This window comes from Plasmodium vinckei (assembly GCF_900681995.1).
Source record: "Plasmodium vinckei vinckei genome assembly, chromosome: PVVCY_03".
Taxonomy (NCBI): Eukaryota; Apicomplexa; class Aconoidasida; order Haemosporida; family Plasmodiidae; genus Plasmodium; species Plasmodium vinckei.
Window position 1 is genome coordinate 298,246 of NC_051295.1, and position 21,878 is coordinate 320,123.

Genomic DNA, 21,878 nt, shown 5'->3' on the forward strand with positions numbered 1-21,878 from the left:
AATATTACAAATCACGATAGCTATAATATGTTGTAAATAAAAAAACTATTTATTAATCTTTTGCAAAATGTTTTTATCGTAAATTTTTGTTAGCTTGGTCTAAACACATAAATATACCATACATATATATAATTTATTTTATATAAGCATATATGTATGTACAATATTAAATGCAATATAAATGGATTGCTAAAAATACAAATTAAATTTATTTTTAATTTGTTAACTTTTAAACGAGATAATAAAATTTTCACATAAAGGATATTATTTAAACTTTTTTGAAGTATTTAATCCTTTTTTATAATAATTATTTATTTTTTTTTCAGTATAATTTTCGTATCTTTATTTTATACTTTACAAAAAAAAATAAATAAATTAGGTACAAATAATGTTTACAAAACATGGATTTTTATATAAATTATATTTATTAACACAATATTCTTTTATAATCATTTTAATTTTTTTATTTCCCGATTTATTCATACACAAAAAAATATATTTATTCAGTCTTTTTCACAGTATTATTCAATGACTCAGGGAGGTTAACTTCTGTGTCCTTTTGCTCTTTTAGGGGGGATGGTACTTTATTTAATGATGTAACTATTTTAATTTTTGATAAAAAATATTTATTCATGGGCTTAAATTTTCCACTTGCACTTTTTCGACCTTTGGCGCCACCAATACTTTTCTTTACTCCTTTTCTAATTAATTTGCTTTTATTTAATGCACCTATTTTGCTTTTTTTTATTGAAAGAGCACTAGTTCTGTTTCCGCTTAATCCGAAAGCTCGATTTTTTCGATGAAGTGAAATATTCAAATTGCTAAATTTTTTAGCTGGACCTTTAATAGTTTTATAACTATTCAAATTTTTACTAATTGCGGTTTTTGATCCAGATGTATTTTTAAATAGCTTTCGTGATTTGTTTCCCAACTTTCTTCGATATCCAATTCCACCTGATTTGCTAATAGTTTTTCTGCTTACATAATTTTTATTGTAGCCACTTTTAAACTTATCTCCATAACGAGACGATCCATTCTTAAAAAATTTTTTACCACCATATTTACCAAACTTGGAATTACTCAATCTCTTGCCAAAATATGGTTTCTTAAAATTTCTTGACTTCCAACTTGAAAATCGTGGTTTTCCTCTTCCTCGAAAACGTGAATTTCCAGATCCATCTTTTTTTTTTAAAAAACCTGGTTTAAATTCTTTTTTTTTACCATTACTATTGCTTAAAAAGCCAATGTTTCCACTTTTTTTTTCTCTATCAACTACATCGTCTAACGGGCAAGATAGATAATCCATTATTTTCTCATTTTTAGCACTTGTCATCTTTTATTATAGAAATATAACACAGATTATTATATATTGGACAATATGACATATATATAGTAATAATATATATTATATTTAGTTAATAGATAAGCAAAGGGAGTTATAATAAGAGCAAAAATATAAAATATTACTCAAAAAATAATTACAATATGTAGTACAAAATATAACAATATTTCCGTGTATATATGAGAAAAAAAATGAAAAATTAAAAAGCTTAACAGATTTTATATTCCAAAATATAAAAGTCTTAAAAAAAAAACTGTATACCCTCCTTTTGGGATATATATGTAAAATATGTATATAATGTATAGTAATAAAAACAATTTAATTATACTTTATTTTTTACTTCAATAATTATTATTTATACAAATCTTATAACTAGCATTCACGTAAAAATTATTTTTTTGCATTTGCGTACATTTACTTGGTATGAATATATATATATAAATAAATTTTATACATTTTTTATACAATTGCTTATGTATTAATTTTTATATATTTTTTAGTATAATTATTATATAATTATTTCCATATATTCCCACGATTTAAAAATAATTTTTTTTCGTTTCAAATAATATGCTTTTTTACATATATTTTTTAAATTAAAAAATTCATATTTTTATTCATATTTAGTATACTACTTATTATAATAATTTTTTTTCAAGCACGCTTTATTATATACGTTATAAAATACGCACTTACAATTTTTTCATGCCATGCATAAATATATATGTCAAGATCATGATGAAATTGCTAATAAATGGAAGAGTGACAAATACGAAGCTTAAAAATTGTATATTATTTTCATCCCCCCTTTGGCAGAATTAGCAGGGTTATTTTTTGGATGAAAAAATATTTTTTTTCTCATAACCTTATAAAACCATTTCGTAAATCATAATTCAAGTGTTTATTGATGTTTTATATTTTTTCTAATTTTTAAATTAAGTTTTGATATGTAACAATAATAACTTAAAAATATGTCACTTTTTCTCTTGATATAATTTATTATTCAATATTGGCAATTTTGATCAACAAAAAATATTTTAAGCATTAAAATTATATGATAATGCATTATTATATTTTGAAATTCATATATAAGGATGTAAAACTTTTATGTTAACAATGCAACAAAAGAAATTATGTGACTTAAGTTTTAAAACGAAGTAATAACATATTTTCATCATAAAACTCTGAAAGACATATATAAATGAAAACTAAAAAATATCACTCTCTTATCTTCTTCGTTTCTAAGCAATTAAACCATTTAGAACTACATATTTATCTATAATATATCTACCACTCGTCTTACTTTGCGCGACATAATATCCTGTTAATAGGTTAAAACAACTTGTTATATGCTTCTATTTTATTTTTTGCATTTATTTGTGATAAATTAAAAATATTACATCAAATCTTATTAATAACCATATTTTTATTGAAACCCATATATACATATTTATGCTTTTCTACAACGAAAATAATTAGTAAAGGTATTGTTATAAATTTATATTTACCATTTATTACGATTTGTTACCAATCCGTACATAGTGATTATCCTATTTCATCTATTGACATATTATATTGTATATCAACATAATATAATTTACCTTTATTTATTATATGAGTATTATATTTTTGTTTTATAAATACCAATTTATCTAATAATTAATTTCATTGTGGACAGGTATGCTAATATATTTCCTTTTTCATAAGAGTGCGGTACAGTATATTATTGTCTTAGATGCAACTTTTATGCGAAAAGTATTTGTAATTGCGCATATTGAATTTATACCTTATCCTTAGTTCTAATGTATTTTTTCGTCTTCATATATACAATTTTGGTTAATAATATACCCTTCTAATTTATATAAGAAATTAAAAAAAATCATCTAATGAACATTTTATTTTTAATGCTAATTATCAAGTTAACCCCTTTATATCTACAGCATCTTTGGATATACAATAAATTATATCTATATGTATAATATCTTTGTAAATGTATAAAATTCATAATATCTTTTATATAATTAGTTATATTTTTATGTAAATCAATAGCTTTTTCAATTAGACATTATAAAATAAATAACTATGGAAATACATCTACAAGTTATAATAGGAATAAACAAATAAAAGTGAAATATAAATATACAGGTTATGACCATTTAATATTATTGTCATATTTTTCTTTATTTATTGAAGCATGAAAATTATTTTATATAACCAAAACATCTTCATAAGTTAATACATTACATGAACTTTGAATTCGTATTGACACAGATATGAGGAAACATGTTTACTGAATTTATACCTTTATTCATAATATAATAAAAAATAAACTGCATATGATTCATTGTATCATAAACATGTATAATTAGGCATAAAGGAATATCTATATAATACAATATTGTCTATTAATATTAGTCTTTATAAAAAAACAAATAAACACATCATGTAGGTTATTTAAAAAAGATGCTCATTTAGTTCATAATATATATTTTTAATTATATAATATTATATCCCTTTAAATAAAAAATGTATTATAGTATATTGTATCAATAAAGTATTATGCAAAAATATTTGAGCATTGCATTTAACTTAAAATTTTTATATTAACATATATAAATAATTAGTAAAAAAATATCACATGAGTAAACATGTATGATAGAATATTTATACGCATTGGAAGTTTTTTTGAATATAACTCATAATTATTTAAAGTTTAATGCTATAAGAATTGTCTTAATTTAGGTTAACATTATACTTTAAGAATATATAGCATATTCAACATTATCAATAAAACGAATATATATAATATGTTCAATATCAACCTTTAAAATATACTTGTCTAGTAAGCGTGAAAATAAAAAATTCGAAATCATTATTTATTTTATAGAAAATGTTACAACTAAATAATCTCACCATGCTCCTTCTTAAGAACAAAAATGTTTCAGATTAAAAAAGAAAATAAACTAAATGTGTGAATTTATATTCCCGGTGTTTTCATGATTAATATAGATAAATATTTATTATTTTAAGTTGTAAATTTATGAAAACGTCAAGGAGCATTTTATTTCACTTTAGTGGATATTATATAACAAAAATATAAATTGAAGCAAAGCACCATTTATTATATATAATCATATCTTTGAAATGTATAATGATATTATGTATCATATTTGTGATTGTATACATACATATAAGCATATATATAATATAAAAATAAATATTTATATAATTTAAATCATATAATTATTGTGTCTATCATAAACATTATATATCAGTAATATTCTATAAAGGTACATCCTATCAATTTTAACAAAGTTTTGAGAAATTAAAAAAGTGTAAAACCAAATAAGTTATAAACTCATTTTTTCTACCATTTTCTCACGTGACCCTTTTTAACAGCATTCAAATTATAAGGGTGATATAATTTTCATTCCTAGACAAATATGTACTATTATGTTTTTATTTTATAATAATATAACTTCATTGTATAATACCGAAAATATTGTAGATATTTAAATGATTTTATTTGATGATGGTATTAAAGTCATCATTTATAGTAATATATATATTTCGAAGAAATTCTATTAATAGTTTATGCAATTTTGTATACAATTTATCAAAAATAGCAAAATTATAATGATTCTTGTAATTGTGAATTTTTTTTCATAGTAACATTCATAATATTTATAATAGACATCTTCATTTGTTTAGAAGTAAAAAATATGTATCATTTAATATTAATTATATATGATTGTTTTATATATAATTATACAGTATAAAATGTTTTTAAAATGAATACAAAAAATGTGTGTATGAAACATTGTTCATTAGAAAATTATAGCTTTCTGAATTATATAAAAACATATATATACATAGACAATGCTTAAAATTTTTTTCCAAATAGTGTAAATAGAAAAATGAATATATTATTTATTACAAAATATTTATAATATATAAATTTTATTATAATTAATTATATAAATATTATGGATATAATTTTTATAATAATATATTTTATAGTATATATATTAAATAATTATATTTAAGAATTAATTTAAAAATAAATTAAATAATATAATAAATAATATTTTAATTAATTATATTATATAAATTAATGATTATATATATTAAAATAAAATATTTATTAAATTATTATATTTAATTAAATTGTTAATAATATTATTTATTAAATAAGACATATTAATATTATTATATATTAAAAAATAATTTATTAAATTATTAAATATATATTAATTATTATTTTTATTATATGTTTAATTAATTAATATACATATTTTATTTAAAAATAATAATATTAATTATATATAAATAATGTTTTTAATTAATTTAAATATAATTAAATAAATAAAAATAATATATTTTAATAATATTTAATTAATTTATAGTATTTTATTAAATATATATTAAAATTTAATTAATTTAACCTTTAAATAATATTATTAAATAAATATTCTATATTTAATTATATAATATATATTTAAATAAATTATATAATCATTTATATTTAATTAAAATATATAATTAATTTTTAAATAATTAATATTTAATGCTTATTATTAATAAATATGATAAATTAATAATATATATTCATATTTTTAATAGTTTAATTAATATTTTATAATAATTATTTAATAATAAATATAATTTTCTTTAATTAATTTATTGTTTTATTTATATTATATAATAATTAATATAATTTTAAATAAATATATTTATTTAATATTAATTTAATTATATATTTTTTAATTAATTTATATTATTTAATATTAATTTAATTATATACATATTTTTAATTAATTATATATATTATTTAATAACATTTTAATATATATTTATTTAATATTTATTTTTTATTATTTATTATATTAATTAATTTAAATATTATTTAATAGTTTTAAATAATATAATTAATAAATTTATAATATATTATTTACTATATTATAATTTATATTAATTAATATATTTTATTTTAATTATTTATACATTATTTATTTTTATTAATATTATTTATAAAAATATATATTAATTTAAAATATAATATTAATATTTATATAACATTTTATAATTTTAAAATAATATATAATTTCTTAATAAATATATGATTTACATGAATTGTCTAATACAATTTTATATAATATTATATTTATTATGAAAAATCAATAGAAAGTTTATTATTAATAAATAAAATATTTTATGTCTTAATGAATTCATGATATATGTTATTTGTTGTATTATACCCTAAATAAATATACATAAAACTATTATTTTTCTCATAAATGTTTTGGCATATGAATTGTTGTAACATAAGCAATTTTTATATTTACATCTTTATTCTATACCATAAATGGTGATTGATTTATATAATGATTGGAAAAGGTGAAATAACTAATAACTCCACTTTTCATTAATAATGAGCATAAATTAAAATATATGGAAAACTATATACCAAAAGATTTATAAGAATCAAACATAATCATATACAATAATATTATGATATCCTAAGCAATTTTACATTAGAACATAATGTGTATAAACCAATTTGTTTTTTTAGAAAAATGTAAGTATAATCTTTTACAAATATTGCAACCTTACATTATTTACCAGATTCGGTCTCCTGTTTATCATTTAAATTTTATGAACCTCCTCATTTATGCTTTTATTTACATATCTTACAACTTGTTTTTAATATGATTAGTAAATATTTAAATTCTAGATATTCAATTAAATGCTATTAATAATTCCGTTTCGTTTCCTAATTTACAATATTTCATAAATATCTTATATACAAGGGTCATATAGAAAACATATTTTCTTATGGTATGACTTTTTAACCATAAAATGTGGCTATTTTTTTTTAAAGTTACCATATTATAAGAAAAATATAGAGAAAAACATTGAATATGAAACCGAGAATAATGCTTATGTTATATGTAATATATGAAACAATTTAACGAACACATCTTTAAACAAATTAGTGTGTATGTATTTTGTATATAAATATACTTAAAAGAAATAATACCATATATTTATTAGATGAACTTTATCATAATAATATAAATAATTCGATCATAATACTATTTGAGGCCCACCATTATTTATAGCATCCTGGTGTTTTAGTGGCTATGCAATTTTTAAATCTTATTTATCGCAAAAAATGGCAGTATATTCATGAAAAAAATTCAAATATATACAATTTATACTATGAAAATAAAAAAGGTATTTTAGTTAAAGAAAATTATGTTGATAATTAAAATTTGTATTAAGTAAATAAATACATTTACATATTTTTATAACAAAATGTATATCTATAAAAATATAAATATATAAAAAAGGGAATCCATATTGTTTGTTTCAAGGATTAGATAAAACATGAATGTATTAAAGAAAACCAAAATATTATATGCAAATAACACATTTTTCCCTTTAAAGTACGCAAATTTTAAATCAAACTTTTCTAGCATAGATTTTAATTATAAAAATACTAAGAAAAAAAAGGATTATAGTAGGAAGAATAAGATAAAATGCATTTTTGATCACAGTTTAAATGTATATGACAGACTAATAATATTTAAAAATTTACAGAAGGACAAACCTGTTAAAGATGGTGAAAAACTTAACAATAAATTATTATATACATACTTGTTAAATGAATACAAAAAATCCTTTGATTATATTAGTTTTAGCCAGATTGTACAAAGCATGCAAATATTTGCAGAACTTGAAAAAAAATGCGATGATTGTGATTTCTTTATATCAGCAACAAATTTAGATAAAAATGATTTATGTAGAATACGTGAATTTGAATTCAGTGACAAGGGTTTACACTTTCATAGAAGAGAACTCCTAGGAAAAATTTGCAATAAATTTATTAAGCAAGTGCATGAAATGAATGGAAACGACTTAATTAACTTTATCATTTTCTTTTATAAATGGAATAAAGATGACAGAAGGTTAATTTTTTTTTATAACTTTTATTTTAACCATGTCTTTGATAATTTATATCTTTTAAACCATAACATATATAAAATTTTGTTTATATTAAATACATATGCCACTAATAATGGTTCAAACATGCTTTTTGATAAATCATTAATAAAGGAAAATGAATTTAATGTATATTATTTTAAAGAATTAAAAAAAATAGATAATTATGCAATTAAAATGAGCAAAGAAGAAATTTACAACAAATGCTATCTGAAGGTATATGATAATATAGATAAAATTGAGAATAACAAAATATTAAACATTCTAAAGTTATATATAGATAATTCAATTTTAAACATTAATATAGATAAAAAAATTATAAAGATTCTTCATAAGAATTTAATGAATGAAAATATAGGATATCTTGCAAAACTGTTGAAGATATATTGTACCATGATAAAGGCAGAGAAATGTGATAATACTTCAATAGTTTCTAAATCAAAAGAAGTCATTTTATGCATATCAGAAAATTTAAAACAGAAAACAAACAATGAAAGTGTATTATGTGATATAAATTACAGTACATTATTGAATTCAATAAATAATAAGTATATTTTAAGTAAACTTGTTGACAATAATTTTTCCTTATTTTATGAACTCTTGTTAAAGTCATTCTTCAACATTAAATTTCAAAATCTTCAGTTTCTTTCAATTTCACTGATTTCTATAAAAAATATATATTTTACTTTATCAAAGAATATATGTTATACTAACACATCGTTATTTTTTTCTGTTATGAAAATGGGCTTAAACATGTGTAATAATTTGTTAGAAGATTATATCAGAATGAAAAATAAAAATGCAATATATATTATATCACATGATAAGACCATAGACAATCATGTAAAGTCAAAAGATAACAATAAAGAAGGAAATGTGTCAAAAAGAAGTAATAGTTATTTTTATAAAATAGAAAATTATGATGATTTTATATTTAAATTAAAAGCTAATGATTTGTTATATGTTAAAATATTGTCTAATTCCTTTGTAAAAATAAATAAATTGTACAGCTCATACGATTTTTACTTATTATTCAATAATATATCATGCATTTTATATTATTTTATAATAAACAATGATGTGATAAAAAAGTTTAATGATACATATATATACATTTTAAATGATCTATCTTTTGTCTATAAAAATATAAAAAGTGAAAGTTCAGATGCAAATGTAATTTTAAATAAAGTTAAAGAAGTGGTATATAAAAATGTTTTAAAAGTTAGTAACCTATATATTCAAAATATGAAAGAAGAAAATAAATTTTTAAAGGAGCAATATGTATGTTTTTTAATTTTTTTAAACAATATATTTTTTGATAGAATTATTCATTTTGATTATATAAAGAATATCTGGTGCCATGTTTATAATGCATATACTTATTTCAAACATAATCAAATGATAAATGAAGACATAATTGCTTTACTTTTATTAACATGCTCTAAGTTTCAATTTTTTATTGAAAATAATTCAAATAGTAGGTATAATAGAAAAGAGCTATTGGATTTAAAATATAACATCATTGATGATTTGACTATAAATTATTTACAAAAGTACAAATATATTTCTTTAGATAATTTATCTAAAATTTTAATATCATTATCAAATTTGAAATACAGATATAAAATATATGAACCCCTATTATTAAAAAGTTTGGAAAATGAAATTATAAGAATTTGTCCCGAAGCCCAAAATACCAATTTTTTAGACACGTCAAATCATACTAGTTCAAATATAAATTTAGAAAATATTCGTAATGAGCATATAAAACAACATTTATTTGTAAATATGAGCAAAGTTATTGAATGCTTAATAAAGTTAGATATGTTTTTATATTTAAAAGAGAAAAATGTGTACTTAGATTTGTTTAAAAACACATTTTGCAATGTATACATAAAAAAAAATTTATTAAAAAAAATACTTTATATAGCCAATAATTTGTACTTATATAATTTTTATTCATATGCCTGTAATATCTTAGATTTTTTTTTAAAAAATGACGAAATTTCTTATAATTTTAATAAAAATGTAGAAAATAAAATATTTGAAAAAATTGCATGTTATATATCAGAAGATGATTATATTGAAATTTCTAACACAGCATTTGTATTTTTTTATGATTATTTGCAAATAATAAATAATGAAAAGTATCAAACGGTTTTAAATTATCCCCAAAAATGGAGTACCAATTATAGTGAAATAGAACACAAGGACGATTTACAAAATACTACAAATGCTTATTTTGAAACTACAGATAAATACAATGAAGAACAAACAGATTGTAACGAATGGGCAAGGAATAATAGCATGTTAAAAACGAGTGTTAAACATAATATAAGTCTTGATATAATGAATTTATTTAGATTTTTAAAGGTTGATAGAAAAAAAATAATATTGTTTCAATTATATTTATATCTTTCTAATATAAAAAAGATCAAAGAAACTAATACAACATCTTCTATGTTCCATTTACAAGTATTGACAGTTTTAAAGAACATGAATCCAAAGTATTTATGTGTGGAAAATTATAAAATAAAAAATGAACAAGGTACTTTTTTGTATACCATTGATATAGTGCTGTTCAAAGCAAATATTTTCAAAAAATTATAGTTGTTTTTAGTCTAATATATTATTAATTTGTTTTAATATATACACATATATATTTATAATGCAAAAAGACAATTTCAATGCATATTTATTTGATATAAAAATATGTAAAAGGATTTATATATATTCAAAATATGAGAAAACATTTGAAATGTGAAGCAACACACTCATATGTATCATATATAAATATATGATCATTGCTTCACACATATACATATATATATACAAGGATAATTTAAATTGTGTATTTGAAACAATGTCTATATTTTAGTTTAATTATATTTATTTTTTAAATTAAAAAAATATAATTGTTTATTTTATACAAATTATTATGTATATATATGCTTTATATGGCTATATAATGTTGGATACAAATGCTATTTGATATCAACAATTTAGCAGCAATTTGTTTTTTGTTGTTTTTCACTATTTAAATTTATTAAGTTGTTATTTACTGTTTTATTGTCTGTAGTATTTTTACTGTTTATTATATTTTTATATATTTCTTCTGCAAGCATATAAAAAACATTTTTTATATTAAATCCAGTTTTTGCACTTGTTTGAATAAAAAGTAAATTATTTTCTTGAGCATATTTTTGCACCTCTAACATATCAACTTGAAACTTATTTTTATCTATTTTATTTGCAACTAAAATTATAATATAATTACCACTTATTTTTAATTGGTTTACCCAAGTTTTAGCTCGGTCTAGGGTATTGGAATTACTAATATCAAAAACTATTATAGCACAAGTAGCACCTCTGTAATATAGTGGGACAATACTTGCATAGCGCTCTTGTCCTGCTGTATCCCATATATCAAATTTTATATTATATAGACTTTCACTATTTTTATTATTTTCATCATTAAATGTTAAATTATTATTGTTATTACTACGATTCTCATCACTATTATTATTATTTTTTAATTCATTTATATTAATTACATATGTGCAAAAAGAAGCACCTATTGTAGTATTTGTATTATCATGAAATGTATCTTTTGTTAATCGTAAAACTATGCTTGATTTTCCCACTGACGATTCTCCTAATAACACTGTTTTGTAACTACTTTTCTTTTCCATTTTTCATTTTTTTTAACTAATACATTATAAATAAGTGACGTGAAATACAAAAAAAAAAGTGAAAAATACAAAAATAATGTAACAAATAAATATTATGAATTATGAATAATATTTTTAGTGAAAATATATAATACGTAAAAAAAGTGTAAAATGGTATATATATATAATCAAGAGTAATAAACAAAATAATAATAGGAGTTAAATGAAGTGTTGTACATTATAATTAAAAAAAAAAGGGAATATAAACTAAATTAAAGTAAAAATACAACCTATTATTATTAGTGTTTTTTTATTTAAATTATTTTTTTTAATATCTGTTATTGAATGACGTAGAAAAAAAGTGCAATTTTTTTAAAATACAAATAAATTATTACTTGACAAAAAAAATAAAAAAAATATATATAATAAAATGAAAAAAAAATACACATTTTCAGGGTTAAATTTATACATACTTTAAAGCACATTATGCATAATTATAAAAAAACTAAAGCCTACTAAATGTAATTTATATATATGAAAATTTTTGTAAATGCCTTTTGTGCTTAATATAATGTAAAAAATGTAAAATAATATATAAAATAATTTTTTAAGACCTTAAAAAGTATACCCAATAATGGTATATGAAATGCAAAGGGGATACACTAGAAATTTTTTACATATATAAGGTAAAGAATTCATTCTTATTTTATAACTGAAAAGATATGTATATATAAAAAATAAAAATATACAAATATGGGTTTATGCCTGCATGTGTAATTCTTTGATGCTAATAAGTCCTGGGTAATAATTTTTTCCCATCGTCATAGGGAAGGTATTTGCTTTTATCTTTTGGGCGATAACCTAAAAAATTATTATAGAAAATAGTTACATATCTAAGTTCCATTTTGTGTGTGCATTTTTTCCTTTTGTTTTTCCGTTTGGTTTTTACCTCCATATGATATTTGCTGACATAATGCGGGCAAGCGACGATTTAATTTTTTTTGATTATAAAAATCAGCCCTATAAAAAAAGGAAAGTATATTCATTTGCAAGACACATATATTTTTACATTGATCATATATGAACATATAAAAAAAATGTTAAACATTTTTAAGGAAAATCGAACCATATAAAAGAGGCTTGTAAAAAATGATCACTTGATAAATTAAAAATGTGTCTCATTTGAAGTATACTATATTTACTCAATTCTGTGACAACTGTCCCAGATTTTTTTACTTTTTTTTCGTATAGGTGCCTATAAATGATAATATAAACATAAATGTTTTTATGCTTTCACTTTATATTACATACGTAAATATGTGTATACTCATTTGCTTATATTTTATAAACTAACTCCCATAATATATTCTTTAAGTGTGAAGGGAATGTATCGACATTGGTAGAGGCCTCATCTAAATGTACTAAAAACTGGATAAAAAAGAATATACATAATTATATATTTGAAAATTAATAAAATAAAAATATTTTATTTAAAAAAAAAAAAAAAACAAACCCCAAAAGCATATTCTTGACAATTTAAAAGTTCTGTATTAAAAGAATATTCTGGAATATCTTTTAAAAGCATCCAATCACGAACAATTCTCCATGTTATATCAAAAATGTATGTATTCATTATTTCACCTTGATAACATTCATGTCTTAATCTTTTGTTAATTATCCATAGATGAAGAATATAAAAATACATTTTCATATTAAATGATTCATCTATTTGAAATATGTTTAATATCTCGTCATTTTCCAATCGCTCTATTATTAGGTGGACTAATCTCCATGCACATTCTCCATATTCCGTATGCTTTCTAATAATGTAAAAAAAGAAAGAAATTTCTTATATCTTTTAAAGACACCTGAGTTGAATTATATACCACTTGAGCATGAACTATTTTCACTTTCTATTTTTGCATAATGTGACAAAAAATATAGTAGGAAAATATTTTATAATTGTTTTTTTTCTAAATACGTTTAACAATATAAACAATGAACATATGCATATTCATATTCTATATTATTTGTCTGTATAATGTAGTAGCTAAAACTTACAAAAAAACTTTATAAACAAGAGAACTGATAAAGGAACGATCACATTGAGGTATCGGTATAATATATTTTGATGATTCTCGAATACTAATTTTAGTATTTTTGTCTTCATATAAATTTTTGCTTTCTATAATTTTTATATTGTCATATACTTTTACTTGATTAGTAAAGGATCGAAAAAACAAATATCTTCTGTTTAGTAACAATGTTCTTCTACTTTTATTCCACATCCCATAAAAAGAAGAAAAAAAAAGTTATGGAAAATTTTAATAAATTATAAAAATAACCTAACAAACCAATATTGTATTTCTTTTCATTTTCAACTTGTGTTAGTCTTAGTTAATTTCTCTCTGTATACATCCGTATTCCATATACATATTCCTATATTTTCACTTATTCACATGTTCGAATTTTGAATTGTTTGTGAAAGCATTTTTTTTCCACAAAACATATATATATGTGTATTTGCATTGGTGATATATGAAATAAATATAAGTTATAACTAAAAATTAAAAAAAAAAAATGTAATATTCCTCCTTATTGTTTTGATTAAAAATTTATATAATAAGAAGGTATAGCACAAAATGATACAAGTGTTTATAAAAAAAAAATAGGAAAAAATATTTTTAAATTTAATCGATTTAATATGTATAAATATATTTACTTATGCATATTAAAAGTCACATTTTTTTTGTAACAAAAATCTATAGCTTACTCGATCTTTGATAAAAAAAAATGAAAAAATGTTGTAAAAAATATATATAATAATTTTAAACATTATATGTATACACTTTAATATTTAAATGTAATGCATCCATACGACATTCCAGCCCCAAAACCACACATACATATAATGTTATTCCTTTTTATCTTTCCATTGAATATCTAAAAAAACATTTTGTTTATGAAAAGGAAATGCATGAATAAATAAAAATTATATATGACATATATTTCACTTAATGAATGTGGGTTCACAATATATTATATATATAGATGGATATATTTTTTATTATATATGTTTACGTTCTCTGAGAAGCATAACGGTATTGAAGCTGCCGATGTGTTTGCATACTCATCTAAGTTTATCAAAATCTGTAAAAAGTCAAGTTCAGTAAAAATAAAGCCATAATAATTAATACACACACGTATGTATTATAAAGAGAAATAGAGATTAGGTGAAAATATCGTTACCTTTGATTTTGGTATATTTAAAGTATTTGCAACTGATTCTAAAATTCTAATGTTAGCTTGATGAAATATAAAATAATCAACATCATTTAATTTTAAATTGACATTTTCTACAGATTTTTTTAAAACTTTAGGTATTTTATTTATTGCATATTTAAAAACTTCTTTTCCATTCATATTTATTTTTCCATATTTGTTTTGGTTTGGATTGTCTAAATTATCCTTATCGTTTTCAAAATTAATTGTTAATAAATTATTTAACTCACTATTTGATCCTAGATAATAATCGTAAATATTATTTTCTTCATTTGTTCGTTGTAAAATCATAGCGCCTATGAAAAAAAGTTTGTAACTATTCTTTGTACTTGTATTTTTTTTGGCAACAAATTTGGAATGGTTAATAATAAAAAGGATAGCCATTTTTTTATATAGAGAAAAATCAAACTATAGAAATAATGTAGGAATATATATGCACATGTCATGTAAAAAATGGGCATATCACCTGCTCCATCCCCAAATAAAACACATGTGTTACGGTCTCTCCAATCCACAAAGTTACTTAATGCATCACTTCCAATGATTAAAATGTTTTTATATTTGGATAAAAAATTATATGCTAAAAAATGTAAGGAAAAAATATAATTACCAAATTATATACAGATAATATTTTATTTATTATATATATTTATTTTTTCTAAGAACCTGTAGCAAAAGCAAAGACAAATCCTGTGCATGCTGCTGTTAAATCCATATTGACACTATTTTTACATCCTAGTTCATTACTAATATTATTTGCATCTCCAAATAAATTTTGAGGTGTAGATGATGCGTTTATAATCTGAAAATTTGTATATTAAAAATAGGAAAGGTTGGTATATAAAAAAAAGGGAATTTTATTACATTGACATTCTTACCATATCTATATCTAACGGATTTAATGACGCAGTTTTTAAAGCTTGCTTAGCACTTTCTACTTGTAAACTTGTTATATTTTCATTTTTTTTTAGTATCCTTCTTTTTTTAATTCCTGTCCTGGTTTGTATCCACTACAATGGGATCACAAATAAGCAACCGGGTTACACATATATAAAAAGTATCAATAAATATATACATATGTAGTAAACTATTTTATAATTTTTATGAATAAGCAAAAACATATTTCAGACAAAAAAGAAAAAGACACATAATATTACTTCGTCATTTGTATCGATATATTTTTTTAATTCTTCATTATGAATTTCATGTGAAGGATAAGAATGACCATGCCCAATTATTTTACCTCCAACTAATTTGAAAAAAAATAAGAAAAATATATTAAAGAGACAAAAAGGTGTATACACATTATATTGTTACAATATTTTATGTACATATTTTTACCTTTTCCTCCTATAGCACGTATTTTAGTTGTATGTTGTATAGAATGAACATTATTTAAAAAATTATATTTGCTATTTTTTATTTCAAGTGCAAAAAAAAAGGAAATAAAATTATACAGAATTAATATAAATATGTAAAGAATCATTTTTCTTTTCCTTCGTTCGGAATATTTGAGATACATTGTTTTATAACTTTTTTTTTAATAACAAAAAATGTTTTTTTATTGGGTTTTTAACAAAATGATGATAATACATATATAATTCCACATTTTTTTTACTTTAATATTTTCGAAACTATTTACATTTATAATTTTAAATCATTTTATATTTTTTAAAAGAAAAAAGAGGCAACTTTAATAACGCACACTTATATTTATCTACATTTTATGAACAAAACTTTCTATATTTTTTTTATATATTTATTTTGATTTGTTCTATAAAACAGGAATGATATATATTAATTATATTTACATAAAAAATACCAATCCTTATTATATTCTTCACACCAGTTTATATTATTTTATAAATTAATCCAAATAAATAACCAAATAACCAAACAACCAACAGAATAAACGACTAAATATACACACATTTATACCGTTGTCGAACTGTGCTACCCATCATTAATTTATTATATATATATTTTATAAAATGATTGGAAAATAATGTTATTTTTTTAAAATAAATACCAATTTTAAACATGATATAGATTTAAATGAAGGTGTAAAGAATTATTTTGTAAAACTAAAACATCGTGTAATTGAAATAGATATCCTTATATCATAAAAAACGAGAACAAATATAAATTGGTTGTTGTTTTCTCTTTTTGTTTTTATTAATAAAAAAAAAAACTAATAGAAATTGATTTTATTGTGTTATGGCTATTTAAGGGCATATTGTATTATATAGAGAAAGATGAAAGCAAAAAAAAAATCGTCCTAAGTACTGTATGTTTTTTTTTAGTAATATATGATATTTGTGTGTAAAAATTTAAGCTTATAATTTTGTTAGTGATTTTGTTTTTATAAAAAAAGGGAAAATAATTAAGTAGAAAAAATATATAATATATTTACATATACAATAAGTTTTGGTTATTTAATTTGTATATATTTTTATTAAATTATTTGGAACATTTTTTATGTGTGTGTATGTGTATTATGTAGCTTATTCCGCAATTACATTTATAAATTTACAATATATTATGTTTTTCTTATTTACATTTTCGTGGTTAATATATATTATTAAGATTATTTTTTTAATTTAAAAATATATTTTTGTTCATTATGTTTTACTTTATGTCATTTTTTAAATTAAAAGCAAACACATTTTAAATGCAAAAGAGAAGAAATGTCATATACCACAAAATATAAAAGCCAAACAAAATGGAGTACAAAACTTAATTTTTGCTGACACAAATGTGAACATATACATATTTAAATAATTTAAAACAGTTTTAAATGTGGAATATAGATATATAAAAAAGGTTGAGGAAAATGGTTTTATAATATACCTATAGATATAATAATATATTCATATATTAACATGACTTATAAATGATGCTTGTAAATTGAGAGAAAAATGATATAAAATACATAGTTTTATAATTTTATCCCTTTTTTTTAAAAACAGTTTTAAGCACATAGATACAAAAATTCATATTTATTTTAAATATTATGAATGAAAACATATTAAGAAATATTTGGAGGTACAAGCCATGTCTATTTATAAAAAAAATAATTCGGAATAAATCAGTTTTGTGCTTAAAAATATCTTGTAATATTTCACGAAGTAATTTGAAAAATGGCTCATTTAGGCTGAACAATTTTATCAATTTCTGGGGGGGAAATGCAAAAAAAAAAATTAACACAAAAAGTAAATTAAAGAATTTACAAGAAAATTATAAAGTAAATAATGAAGAATATAAAATTGATAGAAATAATAATGTCCACTATTTAAATACAAGCATGCTTACACAATGTCTTAACAAAAATACTCACATATTAAAATATAACCCTAACAATATTCTTATTCAACATAATATCTGTCCATATTCAACAACAAAGAGTGAAAAAACTGCAAAAGAAAGTAGTGAAAAGGTTGCAAAAGAAAATAGTGAACAAGCTAAAAATGCAAATGAAGAAGAAAAAAACAACAAAATAATAAAACCCAATGATATGATAAAAGGAAATAATCCAAGTGTTGAAGAAAATAGAAAAAAAAATAATGATATAAAAAAAATATTGAATATTATATTTTGTTCATCAATTCCAATGATAGGATTTGGATTTATGGATCAATTTATTATGATCAGATTAGGTGATATGTTTGATGCATCTATAGGTGTAACATTAGGTATATCTACTTTATGTGCCGCCTCATTTGGCCAACTTTGTAGTGATACATTTGGAGTTTTTTTTGGATCCGCTATAAATTATTTACTTCAAAGATACAAAATTATACAAATAGAAAAATTTGATATAAAAAATAAAATATATCAATATTGTACATTAATCGGATCCGTGTTGGGAATACTACTTGGTTGTTCCCTTGGTATGCTTCAACTTCTTTTTATTGATACAACAAAAAGTGAAAGATTAAAAAAAAAAAAAGAATTAGACTTTATATTTCAAATGGTTATGTATGATTGTTCTGATATATTAAATTGTGAAGCTTCAACATTATTTTTATATGACAAAGTAAAAAATGAATTATGGAGTAAAGCCATACATGGTAGAAAAAATATTATCAAAATTTCTGCCAATAGTAATGAAAAAAGTTTTTGTTTATGGGTTTTAAGAAATAAAGAAATTATTAATTGTAAAGATGTATTAACTAATGAATTATATAATCCAGCTCATGATAAAAAATTTAATTTTAAAACTAAAACTATATTAGCTGCACCTATATTAGATAGAAATAATGAAGTTATCGGCGTCCTTATGTTTCTGAACAAACTACGATCACATGGTGGCTATTTTACATGTAATGATGAAAAACTAGCTGAATTAATGAGTAAACATATCTCTATTTTTATGGAAAAATTTAATTATATAAGTGAAGGTGATAAAAAAATGATAATATTTGACAAGGGAAAAAATAACACACAAGAAGAAGAAGAAGATGAAGATGAAGACGAAGACAATTCTAAAGATGATCATCATTTAAAAAATACATCAAATTTAATCGAAGAATTAAAAATAACTAATTTTAAAGATAAAAAAAAAGAAGAAAGAAAAAGAAAAAGGGAACAAAATAAAAAAAAACAATATCAAACACTACAAATATATGATGATGGTAAAATATTTGACGAAGGAAATTATAATGAAATCAAACAAAAAATGTATGGAGATTATGATGAAAAGGAAGAAGAAGAAGAGGATGTATATGACATTGAGGAGGAGGAGGAGGAGGAAGAGGAAGAAGATGAAGAGAACTATGAAAATTTGAATAAAGACGAAAAGGATAAAGAATCAGAGCAAGCAACTATACAGTATAAAGAAGGAAAAAGCAATTTGCCAAACTCATTTAAAAAAGATAGCAATAATAATAAATATCAATCAAGCGAAATAAACCAAGTAGCAAAAAATGAGCAAATTAAAACATCAAATTCAAACTTAAAAGAAGGGAGCAGTAAGATCGATGCTCAAGACCACATTGAAAATAAAATGAAGAAAAATAATTCTACCAAAATAGATTTAGAAAAACCATATAGTTTGAATGACCATACAAGTGTAGGTACCACTACTAATGGTTATGAAAAAGACTATAAAAATAGTTGCACATATAATAAAATAAATAAATTACAAACCATTAATGAACATAATAAAAATTTTAAATTCAATTTATTAATGCAAAATGTTTCTAAAAATGTAAATAATCATTTTTTTAACGACCAAAATGTATCAAAATTTTATAATAGGAATGAAAAAGGTGCTAACAATAATGAAATAGAATATGAACAAAATATACCCATTTATATTGATAACGAAAATAGGAAACAAAAAGAAAAATACAATTTAAAAAAATATTCTACCATTAGTAGTGATGAATATATTGATCCATATATAATAGACAATGCTAAAATATTAGATACCTTTTTTAATAATATAGAAAAAAAAGCAAAAAAAATTATTTTATGTACACACTTATGTGAAGATAGTATAAACTTGTGGGCAAAATGGAAAATGTATGGACAAACTTATCCTAATAATTTTAGTGAAATAAAAAGTAATATTAAAGAAGAACAGACAATTCCAATTAATATATTAGATGAAAATTGTTGTCAAATTTCTTATACTCCTGAATTTAATTATTACTTTGAAAATAATTATGATACAGAATATGATTTGTTTTATCAAAATCGTTTCAACGATGGATATAGTCATGCCCCCAATCGAGAATATATTAATGATAATGTTGTAAATACAAATAAGTATGAAGATATTGAAAACATATCACTTATAAAGAAAAATTGTATGGTATATGATGTTGTTAAAAGTTATAGTCATAACATATTTGATGAAAGTTATTTTGCTCAAATTAATTTGGGAAAAATATCTAATAATATGTCTCAAAAAAAAAATGAAATGAAATGTTTTAAAATGCTAAAGATTATATACAGATATAATCTAAATAAAATTTTCAGTAACCATTATAAATACATAATAATAAAAAAAAAAAAAAAATTAAGAAAATTTTGTTATTCTATAAAATGTATTGATATACACCAAATGGACAAATTTTGGTTTACTATATCTTGCCAAAATAAATTAAAAAGTATTTTTTATAAAAACTTATATTTCGCAATTAACTTACAAAATGCACGCATAATTGATTTCAAACTTATACATACATATATATTAAATACAATATATGAGAATACAACCTCAATTTTTGTATCACCAAGTACTTGCTATAATGTTAAAAAAATAGACCTCTTTTCAGTAAACAATTTATATCGTTTAAAAAATAAAACTACAATGAATGATATAATTTATAAATATTATATATTTTATAATTTCCGAAAAAAATTAAAAAAAAAAAAAATTAATTACTATAATTATCAAGATATATATATGGAAGAAAGTTTCTTTGGTCATAATACACACACAAAGAAAGTACCAAAATTGCTTGATGATGATTTGGGAAAAAAAAGTGCAATCATAACAGTGGAAAGGTAATAGAATTTTTCTCTGTTTTTTCGGGAGGGTTACTAATATTAGGATGTCCCTATGTATT

At 20.5% G+C, this 21,878-nt stretch overlaps 6 protein-coding genes across 6 annotated transcripts; 2 read left to right on the forward strand and 4 right to left on the reverse strand.

Moving 5' to 3' along the window:
• Window positions 1–499: 499 nt before the first annotated feature.
• PVVCY_0300880 (conserved Plasmodium protein, unknown function) lies at window positions 500–1,333 on the reverse strand (the record flags this gene model as incomplete). The annotated part of the gene is made up of 1 exon (XM_008628298.2): window positions 500–1,333. One exon carries the CDS (start codon window positions 1,331–1,333, stop codon window positions 500–502), a length of 834 nt encoding a protein of 277 aa, XP_008626520.1.
• A 6,399-nt stretch (window positions 1,334–7,732) lies between these two features.
• On the forward strand, window positions 7,733–10,957 carry PVVCY_0300890 (conserved Plasmodium protein, unknown function; the record flags this gene model as incomplete). The annotated part of the gene is made up of 1 exon (XM_008628299.2): window positions 7,733–10,957. The coding sequence occupies one exon, from the start codon at window positions 7,733–7,735 to the stop codon at window positions 10,955–10,957; it is 3,225 nt and encodes a 1,074-aa protein (XP_008626521.2).
• A 392-nt stretch (window positions 10,958–11,349) lies between these two features.
• Window positions 11,350–12,039, reverse strand: PVVCY_0300900 (ras-related protein Rab-5A, putative; the record flags this gene model as incomplete). The annotated part of the gene is made up of 1 exon (XM_008628300.2): window positions 11,350–12,039. The coding sequence occupies one exon, from the start codon at window positions 12,037–12,039 to the stop codon at window positions 11,350–11,352; it is 690 nt and encodes a 229-aa protein (XP_008626522.2).
• Window positions 12,040–12,805: 766 nt separating this feature from the next.
• On the reverse strand, window positions 12,806–14,306 carry PVVCY_0300910 (ubiquinol-cytochrome-c reductase complex assembly factor 1, putative; the record flags this gene model as incomplete). The annotated part of the gene is made up of 6 exons (XM_008628301.2): window positions 12,806–12,879; window positions 12,968–13,038; window positions 13,145–13,273; window positions 13,373–13,446; window positions 13,532–13,838; window positions 14,080–14,306. 6 exons carry the CDS (start codon window positions 14,304–14,306, stop codon window positions 12,806–12,808), a joined length of 882 nt encoding a protein of 293 aa, XP_008626523.1.
• Window positions 14,307–14,780: 474 nt separating this feature from the next.
• On the reverse strand, window positions 14,781–16,822 carry PVVCY_0300920 (apicoplast beta-ketoacyl-acyl carrier protein synthase III precursor, putative; the record flags this gene model as incomplete). Its single annotated transcript, XM_008628302.2, has 9 exons — window positions 14,781–14,796; window positions 14,897–14,961; window positions 15,100–15,168; window positions 15,268–15,596; window positions 15,767–15,880; window positions 15,967–16,102; window positions 16,179–16,310; window positions 16,458–16,549; window positions 16,642–16,822. 9 exons carry the CDS (start codon window positions 16,820–16,822, stop codon window positions 14,781–14,783), a joined length of 1,134 nt encoding a protein of 377 aa, XP_008626524.2.
• A 1,491-nt stretch (window positions 16,823–18,313) lies between these two features.
• Window positions 18,314–21,820, forward strand: PVVCY_0300930 (GAF domain-related protein, putative; the record flags this gene model as incomplete). Its single annotated transcript, XM_008628303.2, has 1 exon — window positions 18,314–21,820. One exon carries the CDS (start codon window positions 18,314–18,316, stop codon window positions 21,818–21,820), a length of 3,507 nt encoding a protein of 1,168 aa, XP_008626525.2.
• Window positions 21,821–21,878: the final 58 nt, after the last annotated feature.